At 37.5% G+C, this 12274-nt stretch overlaps 1 protein-coding gene across 1 annotated transcript in view; it reads right to left on the reverse strand.

The window, feature by feature from the left end:
• B4GALT3 (beta-1,4-galactosyltransferase 3) overlaps positions 1 to 12274 on the reverse strand; it is a 79036-nt gene that overhangs the window by 34361 nt on the left and 32401 nt on the right. The window contains exons 2-3 of the mRNA XM_053704484.1: positions 9433 to 9719; positions 9027 to 9262 (exon numbers count right to left, since the gene is read on the reverse strand). Coding sequence (XP_053560459.1) covers positions 9027 to 9262; positions 9433 to 9688 — 492 coding nt within the window. The 5' untranslated portion in view covers positions 9689 to 9719. The remainder of the gene's footprint in view (positions 1 to 9026; positions 9263 to 9432; positions 9720 to 12274) is intronic.

Raw genomic sequence — 12274 nt, forward strand, 5'->3', positions numbered from 1 at the left:
GTATTATCTATCTAGTTACTTTTTTTTTTTTTACTGTTCCACATGTTTTCGCACTGCATTATCTAAATGACTCCAACTACTGCAGATATTGAGTTACCACTTACTTCTGTGTATGCATTACTTTGGCCGACCGCTCCGGAATTAAGACTCAAAGAAGTATTGTCATCTCTTACATAGGACAAGGTCGACTTTTTTGCTGAATCTATTTTTGCCTCAAAACCTTCCTTCAAACTGCTGTCTATTTGATTGTGGCTTAGGGGGTACTCAAAATGTTAAGTTGCCTATACTCACTGGGAGGCATATCCCACTATATGGCATGATGAAGGAGGCATTTGGGAATAACTGTCTGACTTACCTGCCGTTGTACACTCCAACATTTCCTAGCAGCGGACGCCCACTTCTTTAACCTCAAATAATGGTTTGTCTCCGCAAATTGTTGCTCCAACACTTATTCACATATTATTCATTACGCTAAACGCTCTGTGCACATGTCTCTATTATTTATATTTAGGAGGTATCTGCATACAGCTCCTATTAAGGTGGGCTTGTTTGTCTTGGAGTGTTAAATAACTCTTAAATAACTTTTACATCAATATGCCATATATCTAACTAACTCTTGAATTGGGTATTCTATAGCAGGTGGACTCTGCTTAGTTAAGATCATACTCCACTACGGCGCTAACACACACACTCCTAGATCTATTTGGGTATTGTGGTGCTCAGTTTCGTTTAATTTTGCTTTTAGCTGTTCTATCTATTCTCATTGTGGCAGGGAAACTTTTGAAGAATCACCCTTCACAACCCCTATACTTTTACTTTTATGAAAATTTAATTACAGATTGCAGGCAAGGTAAATACGCCCCCTATCATAGTTTGAATAAGAGCTGAAAATCCATGTTCACCCCAATGGGCTCCGCATTCCATAACATGTCAATGAGTTCAGAGGGGCTATCATACTGGATGGGTGAAGGGGTCATTTACATTAAATTAATTCCTGTTTTAGTTTAGGTTGAGTTTAGTTAAGTTAGTTTAGTTTAGTAATTTAAAAACAAAAAACCCCAACATTGTGGTACAGGTATATAGACCATTTCCATTATGTTGAAAACGTTAATGTTCTTAACTATAATCGCACCTGGATTCCTTATACATATGCAAATTTATGTTGTCTCTTATCATGGATATGTACTTTCTTATGTGACGCACCCTGTGAGGTGTGATGCTGACATGCTATGTATGTACCCTTTGTTGGATATAAATAAAATTTAAAAAAAAAAAAAAAAATAAAGCTTTTTATACAACCAAACAACCTACTGGTCTTATCTGCTGTGCTACTACTCAGTTTACCAACCTTAAAGGGACAGTAAAGTCAAAATTAAAAACTTTCATGATTCGAATAGAGCATGCGATTTTGCACAACTTTCTAATTTACTTCTATTGTCCAATTTGCTTTATGCTCTTGGTATCCTTTGTTGAAGAGTAAATTAGGTAGGCTAATAGGAGCTTAGGAGTGTGCATGTGTCTTTAACAGTCTATGACAGTAGTGTTTGCTACTATGTATAACATTGCTATAGGCATGTGCACCCACCTGAACTCAAAGAGGTTTACTCTTTAAGAAAGGATACCAAGAGAACTAAGCAAAACCCATAATAGAAGTAAAATTGAAAGTTGTTTAAATCCATTTAAGTTTAATTTTAACTTTACCGTCCCTTTAAAATTGAAATAATTGGCGGCGGAGCCTGGATGAGCATGGTGGCAGACATGTAAAGTGTGAGCTCCTGCTGTAGTTTCAAGAGAAAGTGGGATTATAATTCTCAAAAGCTTGCAGGTCTGTTATAGGACATTAAATACACTTTACAATAGCAGACAGCAACCAAAAATGTGATCACAAAACTGCAGATAAAGGAATTCAAGATGGAGAAAGATTTTACAAGCTGCAGGGAAACAAGAAAAAGGAGCTACTCAGAAATGGAGACAGAAAAATCATCTCAGCATCAACAATAACCTGATACATCTCCACTAGAAGTCTGGTAAGCCTATAAACAATATACATGCTTAAGGATGATGAGAATATAACAGTTATAAAACTTTATATAGCCATGTGGGAATAAACTAAGATGGCCACCAGACAGGACTCCTAGCTAGCTGCTGAATATCACACAATGCCTAACAATCTATTTTAAACAGTGCAAAGGGAAATCGATACACAAATAAACCAGGGAGGTTTTAGCACTACATATAGTGATACTTAAGACTGAGGGAAATAAATATTAAGATAAAGCAAGTGTGGAGAAGTCAGTTCATAATCTTAATGCAGAGAAATGAAAGAGTGACAGTTTGCACTTCTCCCTCATAACTTTTCCCAAGCTACAATATAAGCTAAAGGCAACAGAGATTACAACTGGTCTATGTATAAACTTTTTTAAATAAAGGAGAAAAAAAAAAAAAAAAGCTGCAGCATTTAAATTTTAATGAAGATACAGTTTGAGATAACAGCTGCATTTGCCCTCATTAACTAAAGACTTTAAAGGCTGCTTTCTGCATTGTTTGAACTCTGATGACTCTGCATTAACATACAAAAGCAAAGGCAGCACAGTTTCTCTAGCACTAGCAATCTTTATTGCAACATGGCAACTAAAAGACAAAATAAATTATCTACACCATGTAAATCTGCTGCAGCAAATCTTTTCTTCAAATCATCTAAAAGTGATAAAATAAAGGAAATGGAACCTAACACACAAGATGAGGAGTTAGAACATGAATTGGAACCTCAGCAACATGATGGTGACATTCCTGCTACTAAAGGGGACTTAAGGCACCTAGTCTCCAAAAAAGATATCAATGCAAACTTTAATAAGATGTGGGAAAAAATGGATTCATTTCAAAATACAATAATAAGCAGTCTTGCAGAAATTAAACAAGATATATTGGATCTTGGAACAAGAGTGTAAACACTAGAAGAAAAGGATGAATCCATAGAAGAAGATATCACTAACATTACACATCAACTGACAGATCAACAACAGGATATAGAAGATATTCTTGAAAAGATGGAAGACTTAGAAAATAGAAGCAGGAGGTGCAACATACGCCTAAAGGGTGTTCCAGAATCAATAACTGCAACAGAACTAAATGAGTATTTAAAACATCTATTTCATGCCATCACAGGGACATCTGAAGACGGAAAATTTCAAATGGAAAGAGCTCATAGAGCTCTTAGAGCAAAACCAAAGGAGGGGGAACCTCCAAGAGATATAATATCTAAATTATCCCGCTTTCAAGAAAAGGAGGAGATAATGGCGGCAGCTAGGAAGAATCCGACTTTTAAATTCAAAGGATCTGTAATACAATTCTACCAAGACTTATGTCTCAGAACTTTACAGAAACGCTCAGCACTACGTCCCCTAACACAATTGCTACGGAAGAATCAAATAGCGTATCGATGGGGATTCCCCTTCGCGCTTCATATATTCCAAGATGGTAAAACAACCACAGTGAAAGTCAAAGAGGATATCTCAGAGGCCTGCCAACTTCTCAAATTAGAATGTCCAGAAATGCGGGAAAGTCAGCCAGACACCAGAAGAAGACCACGCGGACAACAACAAAGCATCTCTCAAACAGAGAAGTGGTCTAAAGTTCCAAAGAAGAAACAAAGACCCTGAATCATGGAGTAGACAGTGACCGAGGCTGGGATTTTTTTTTCTTTGCCTTCTTTTGGTGCATCCTTAGAAGAGCGCTATTCCCTGATCTTTTGGACTATACCCTGCATGTGTCCCTCATAATATTGGCAGAGGATACTGGATACAGATGAGTATATAAATGTCAATCTACAAAACTAACTTTGCTTGGGATATGTTGATGGACATAAAGATGTAAAATTTATGTTATATATAGTCATTGGTTACTTATGATGGAGGATAAGCAGATTAAGTCCAACATTCACATAAGATCTGGGCAATATATTTGCCGTATGCCACTACAACCCGCTCCTTAGACCATATATATAATTCCCACTTTCAATAAATTTAAGCTGTTAGTAACTCTATATATTAAGAAACTACTATCCCGACATTATGGTTAGAACTATGCAAATATGCTACAGGGAAAAACAATGTTATAAGATTCAAATGTTTATTGTTGTTTGTTTTTTGTTTATTTCAATTTATTTTATGTACCGTCGAGCAGGTGAGACGAAAGTTTCTCCATCAGGAAAAGTTATACAGGAGAGCAGAGGATTTCATAACATTGCAAGTGGAGATATTGGTCAGCTACAGGTAGAGAAGGGGAGGGGAACTGACTCATGACTCCCAAGATAAGAATAATCTCACATAATGTAAGGGGGTTAAATACAGATAATAAAAGAAAAACAGCAATTACACAGTATCACAACCTAAATGCTAATATTATATTCTTGCAAGAAACCCATTTTACAAATAATCAAATACCCAAATATTGGAGTAGATATTTCACGCAACAATACCACTCCACGACTGACAAAAAAAAGAGAGGAGTGTCAATACTTATACATGATGCACTTAACTTTATCAAAGAAGAAGTGCTGACAGATAAAGAGGGCAGGTATCTTATAGTGAGAGGACGTATGCTAGACACCTCGCTTACACTTTGCAATATATACGCACCCAATGAACAACAGCACAACTTTTTTCACCACTTGTCACACCTACTGACACAATGGTCACAATCAAAAATCATATTAGCCGGAGACTTTAATATTAATCTGAAAACACACAAAGTAGATACGCCCCACAAACTCACTAATAAACAAACCAGACATAATTCCATCTCTAAAAATATTAAGAATATCTTAGAATCTCATAATGTGATAGATACCTGGGTAACGTTATATGGGCAGACGAATGACCATACTTACTACTCCCCAGCACACAAAATTTATACCAAATTAGATTATATATTTATTAGTCAGATTCTACTCCCCAGTTTACACAGCTCCACAATTCATGCATGTGTCTGGTCGGACCATTCTATTATCCAGATACAATTAGAGGGACTGGTCAATGTGGACAGACAAAGGTCATGGACTTATGATCCAAATTTATTGAAGAAACCTGAATTATATGACAAAATTATGCATAACTTGACAGAATACTGGAAGATAAACACAACCCCAGAAACCACCCCAACAATCACGTGGGCTGCTCACAAACCATTCATAAGAGGTTTATTGATAAAGGAAAAAGCTCTATACACAAAAAAAGTTAAGGCTCACATAGAGATACTCCAACAGGAAATAGAAACGCTTGAAATCCAACATAGAAGCACACTAACCTCAGATATTTTCAATAAACTTACACATAAGCGACAAACACTAGCTAAGATTTTAAATGAGAACTCCCTCAGAGCTATGCATAAGTTGAAGGCACATTACTTTATATATGCTAATAAGCCAGATAGATTTCTAGCTCACAAACTAAGGGAAAGGACGAAAAATCTAATTATACAACAACTACAAAAAGAAGACGGGACGCTAATATATCACCCTCAAGACATAACGGACTGCTTTGCACAATATTATGAATCTCTTTATGACGGGAAAAAAGTTCAACATACTACTCAGACAAAAACACTTAGACACCATTTTCTGCAAAAGGCTAAACTCCCGAAACTTAATGCTACAGACATGGAAGCCTTAAACACAGAAATAACAATAAACGAAATCGCCCTAGCAATAAAAGATCTTAAAATAGGCAAGGCGGCGGGTCCTGATGGGTTCTCAGGTGAATATTATAAAGTATTTAAAAAATGTCTGGTCCCCCACTTGCACAAATTCTGCAATGACATCATGCAGGGTACCCGTATCCCACAGGACATATTGCAGGCCAAAATAGTGGTTATACCCAAACCAGGAAGGAATCCCAAAAAATACCAAAACTATAGGCCGATCTCATTGATTAACCAAGATTTAAAAATTTTTACAAAAATTTTAGCAAATAGGCTCAAATTATATCTACCCTCATTGATACATCCCGACCAGGTAGGATTCATAAAAGAAAGGGAAGCCCCAGATAATGTGAGACGAACGGTGTCTCTGGTGGAGTACTTGGTGGGGACAAAAACACCTTCTCTGCTCCTATCTCTGGACGCAGAGAAGGCGTTTGATAGGGTCGACTGGGAATATATGATTGAGACACTAACATTCATGGGTTTCAAAGGACAATTCATGACGGCTATTAAAAACCTGTATTCAGACCCAACAGCAACTATCAGAGCAACGGGCCATCAGTCTAGGCCAATTAAAATATTAAATGGGACACGTCAGGGCTGCCCGCTATCTCCTCTATTATTTGCACTAAGCATAGAACCTTTAGCGGCCTACATCAGGGGAGCAAAAGACATTACCGGAGTAAAAATTAACAAAGAAGAATATAAACTCACCTTATTTGCGGATGACATTTTGCTTACATTGACGAAACCTTTAAGATCACTCCCTCATCTATATCAAGTCATTGATGAATTTTCAAAAATCTCAGGCTTCAAAATAAATTCAGATAAGTGTGAGGCTATACCACTGACACTACCACTACATACTCGTAAGTTGATAGAAGCGAATTTTGACTTTAAGTGGGCTAAAAAATATATCAAATACTTGGGAGTTAACATAACAAACACACTAGAGGGACTCTATAAGGCAAACTATACTGAGATCTTTAAGACCGTAAGAAGGGATTTGGGTAGATGGAGGAGGGGGTGTTTCTCCTGGTATGGCAGATTATCGATTATAAAGATGAATATTCTACCGAGAATATTATATCTCTTCAGAGCATTACCAATCAAAGTACCGCAAAGAGAGCTAGCAGATCTCCAGATGGACCTAATTAGATTCCTACGAGGACCCAAAACAGCTAGAATAGCCTCCCAACTATTAAAACAACACAAACAGCTAGGGGGAGTGGGGGTGCCCAATTTGTTAGACTACTATCAGGCAGCTAGGTTGTCACAAATTACGCTGATAAGCAAAAACTGTCGAGAAATAACTTGGACTAGACTAGAGGCAGACTTAGCTGGGGTGAATGATCCAGCCACGATTGTTTGGAACACCTCAAACACTACAAACAAAACACTATACAAACTCAAGGTGACAGAGGAGTCCAAACATATGTGGAAATACCTCACATCTTCTCTAGGCCTCATACCCAAGGGTACTAAGATAATACCACTGGGTGCTATACTTCCTGCAGAATTTCAAATACTAATATGTAAGTGGGAAAATAAGGGCCTCTACAGAGTTGCAGACTTTTTAGATAAAGGTAAAATGCTCACATACACCCAACTGAAAGATAAACTTCAGCCGGACACCTTACATTGGTTCCTATATCTTCAGATATCCACCACAATATACAAATACAGACAAAACAAACCACTAAACCCATACACTACAACAGAACGCATTATTGCAACCCCAGGTAGAAATAAAAAACTAATATCACAACTGTACTTGGCAATACAAGATGCAAAAAAAGGCTCCAAATTGCCGCTTCATGAGAATTGGGAAAGAGACTTAGGTGAAACATATGATGATGACAGATGGACACAAATACTTTCTAGGATTAGCAAGGGACTGATATGCGCAGACCTTATCGAAAATTCTATTAAAACATCTTACAGGTGGTATCTTACACCCATAAGAACTGCACATTATACATTGCAGAAAAGTAGACTCTGTTACAGAGGCTGTGCAGAAATTGGAAATTATATGCATATGTGGTGGGAATGTGGGGAGATTAAACAAATTTGGAACAAACTTTCTAAATTGATAAGTATCCTATTAGATAAATCTATGATGCTAACGGCGGCGCAGGCCCTCTTGCATGTTTCAGATGAATCCTTAAACTTAGCTACCAATATATTCATAAATATACTTTGTACAACCACGAGGATATGTATAGCCAAACACTGGAGAACAGGTTCACCAACGTGGTCAGAAGTGATTAACAGGTTAGATAATATATATGCTATGTCAGAATCTGCCTCTTGGTTGCAGGATACAACAACACATTTCCAAAAGATTTGGGTCCACTGGATCATGAACAGAGATAGAAGAGAGATAAGGGAAATTTAAGTCTTTCAAGAGTTATAACACGATAGGGGATCTCTCCTAAACTTATTGCCACTAAGTCTTTTATGGGGAACTTATATACATCTTAGATACAATTTGATGGTTCTCTCTCTGCTCGACGGGAAAGGTTATACAGTTATGAGTTTATTGTTTTACAGTTTCAAAAGTTTATGTTTAATGTTTATAATTATTAAAATAAAAGGAAAACACATTAGAAAAGGGAGGGGAAGGAAGACTATAGATAATTTCGTTCCTACTTCAGGAAAATAAACAGGACCTCATATATTTCCTATGCCTGAAGGCAACTTCAGTAGGTGGGAGCTTTTCCTAGGACTCTATGGACTTTCAGAGATTTCAGTAATGATGGAGATACATTGGGAAAGCCGGATGGATATACTAATTGCTGAGAGAAGTTGTTTCATCCTACAACTCTTTTTCATGTTGTTTGAGACAGATATATGGAATTATAAAACTTTATCGAACATGATAAGAGGTCCTGAGACTGTAACAATGAATATAAATATGTTTATCTGAACTAGGGGCATGATGTATTAGATATGTCTATTGTCTTCCTTTTTGACAATAAAGATTATTTCAACTAAAATTGAAATAATTCATGTCCTGCTACTCTCTCATTGCAGTCAGTAATGTCTCATTTAGTATAATTTATCTTTAGGGTTTCTGCATCTTAAATCAGAACTTTGCACATTTGCCTGACAATTTACTCCAATGCTGTGCATCATTCTTCCTCCACTAGTTCCAATGAGATGTCACCTTTACTACTGCCTGTCTTTTTCGCCACCGTGTTCACATCTATCTGCTCTGGCCAACCACTCTGCTCTTCGCATTTTTCTTCCACAAACAAATTCACATTCTCTAACAATATCCGTTAGCATTTTTTCTCCATCATGCAGGTACATGGCAGCATCCCTACCTGATGAATCACATATATGCCATACTGAAGCTGCTGGCGCTGCAGGAACGGGTGAAGGTAATAGAGCAGGTGCCTTAGATGGGTCTCTCTGTTCCTGTGGGGTATAATTACAGCAGTGCGGTGTCGTGCCTCGCAGTTTGGGGGTTGGTATCTGCCACCTCTGGTCACGAGAGGGTTCTTTTCTTGAATACCATTAAATGTGGGAACCCGATTGAAGCTCACAGCAATTGGACCCACTAAAAGATAGAAAGAATAAAATGGCACAAAGAAGCAATGAAGAGACAGACATAAATGTGTCTGCAGATATGTGTAATGGAAAACGTTAGGAGCCATTTGCGCTCAGCTGAAAGTATTGTGTCGTTTTTAGAAAATGAGGTTTCTGGATCTTCTTATCCACAGGAGTTACCTAAATATGGAGATCTTTCTGGGCATCTTGGGGGTAGCTCTCCTTCCTGTAGCCTGGGAAGCGGCTGCATCTGTAGAAATGAAAGGTTAGTGTACACGTCGTGTGTTCGAGAGTAATCAAAGGTGGGCTCCGAAATTCTTCCAAACATGGAGGTGAGGTTCCAAAGGCCTCCAAAGGAAAAGTACGCCATGAATGCAAACTGGAAGCCAATGAGCATTGCCAGCGTGCAAGGACGATCCAGAACTCTTCGGATCATTGTCTTGGTTTGGTTGGGAAGCAGGAAAAGCCTGCAGAAAAAAGCAAGATGTAGATAAAGATTAATGAGTATACAGCTTAGCATCAAATAACAAATTAGACCTCAGATCACACACCCTGCAACCCTTTACTTTCAACATCATTACTTGTTGACTGCTAGACCTGAAGGTGGAAGGACAGGAGATAAGTAGGGTTGCCACCTGTCCCTTAAAATACAGAACACTTATAAGTTACACATGCAACAGGGTGTGCAGGGAGCAAGATGAATACTGCTGTCCAGAAACACAATACATGTTCCTCCCTGCACACCCTGCAGCATGTGTAACTCATAAGTGTTCTGTATTTTACAGAGTTGGCAACCCTAAAGATAAGTACACTGGAGTCTCAAACAGGTTAGGCTCAGCCTCTGTGTACTGTAGGACTCCCTTCTGCACCAGCTGCCCCAATTAAAAACTGTATATAGATACATAGGGTGGGACATTTCCATTAGCCCTCCTAGACATTGGTCAGATTAGCAGTCAGAGGAGAGAAAAAAAAATGTGATATTTTTCTAGCACTGTACATAGTAAATACACACAAACAAAGCATAAAAATACCAGTTACCAAGGCACCTAAACCTTTGTAATGGCTCATGACTAAAAAATATAAAGATTTAAAAAAATAAAACAAAAAAAAAAGTGTGCTTTTTCTTTAGCGAGGCACTCACTCTAACCCTCTAATGCTGTATGTTTCATCAAGATCTCTCATTACAATTCATTTGGCCAGATACAAAACATCAACAAACACATCAAAGGTACAGTCACCCTGCAGGCCAGCAACCCCTCCCATATGTGCACCTGTTTAACTCCAGCTTCTCAACCTCAAGGCCCAACAAGGAGTTACCTAAATATGGAGATCTTTCTTTGGAAAGTGGCTGGGGCGTTCTTCATTCCAAACGGCATGACCTTAAACTGGCATAAGCCGAAGGGAGTGATGAAGGCAGACTTGGGGATGGACTCAGGGACGAGGGTGATGAGGGAAAGATAGATTTCTCTCTTTTCAGCGCTTGTACAGCAGAAATGTATGAGAACTCTTCAGATAGGGAAGGGCCAGGCAACCGCAGCTCAGCTAGTTTGCTAACCATGTTACAGTAAATGAGAGGAACAGCCTGACCCTTAAAAAGGGCGGTAAACACCTTGTAATTAGAAGAAATTTCTGTGGTGTTGTTATAGAATAACATATCAGCCAAGTCTTAATGTTTAACATTAACTGCAATTACATAGTAACATAGTAGATGAGATTGAAAAAAAGACCGAAGTCCATCGAGTTCAACCTATACAAATCTAATATACTTACAAAAAAGCTCCAGTTGAGCTTAATGTGTTAAAAGGTGACCCATTTAACACATCAAATACAATTGTTTTTCAACAAACCCACCATTTCCTCATTTAGAGGAGCCAATCAGGGCTCTAGCCTGCTGACAACAAGGCTATGGTCATAATCTTAGTATAAAGTACATTGTTTTGCAGTTGATATCTGCTAAAGCCAATTAGGGACATAAATGTAGCAGAGTTAGCCTTGATACATTAGCAGGGTGCATTTTAGGTTCTGAGAAATCGAAAAACTTTGATTTTCAGAGCTAAATTGCACAAAAAAGGGGCAAAAAACCCCCAATGAAACTATATTTTATTATGCATACCTAAATATTTAATATAAAAATAATGTGTTTACATTCCTTTTAAAAAGGGACAAAGTGATATTTAAATAAAACACTCTGGATGAATGGGAGTGTCATTTGGAAAAATATTTTGGACCAGATTACGGCTTCTGCTCAAGCGCTGACTGTGCTAGAAGTATGCTTTTTGTGCTTTTATTATGAGTTGAAAGCAAATATATATATTTGTATCTCAATGTTAAAGTCCTCTGCCTGCCATTTTGTTTCTAAAATCTAAGACCTCAAATGTTTGAAACCTTATAACTTTGGTGTGAATTTTTTTTTTTTTTTTTAATGCATTTAAGTAGAAGTATACTTTGTAATGTATTTTATGTGTTTTGTGTAACTTTTTTGTTTCGCAAAACAGTTAACCAGAGCTCTGAAGTTGCGGTAATCATTCCAGCGTAAAACGCGAATGAGCTCAAGCGTTAGTGTTTACTTTCAACTCTTAATACCAGCGATAAGTCCAACCCCTTATCGCCCACTCACGTTTGCGCTCCACTCGTGATCTGGCCCTTTGACAGCAGATAACAACCAAAAGGTTCATTGAATCTGCTATACTTCTTTATATAGAGCTAAAGTAAAGCGATAAGTCAAAATTTAAAATTTCCTGATTCAGACACAATACGCCTTTAAAAAAAAAAAAAAGTTACAATTTACTTAGTGTCAAATTTTCTTTGTTCTCTTGGTATGCTTTTTTTGAAAAAAAGTAAACCAAAGTAGTAGGATCTTGAAGTTAAAGTATATTTTAATAAACGTGAATGCTGCTATGCATTCACCTAATCTAAAACTATATAGTCACTTATTTACTTTTCTTTATAATTGTGTGCAATTGAAAAATATTTATCTTTTATTTTTCCTACTGTTTGTCCTGTTCCTCCGCCCCCTGCTCAC

The sequence above is a fragment of the Bombina bombina genome, chromosome 1 (assembly GCF_027579735.1).
Source record: "Bombina bombina isolate aBomBom1 chromosome 1, aBomBom1.pri, whole genome shotgun sequence".
Taxonomy (NCBI): Eukaryota; Metazoa; Chordata; class Amphibia; order Anura; family Bombinatoridae; genus Bombina; species Bombina bombina.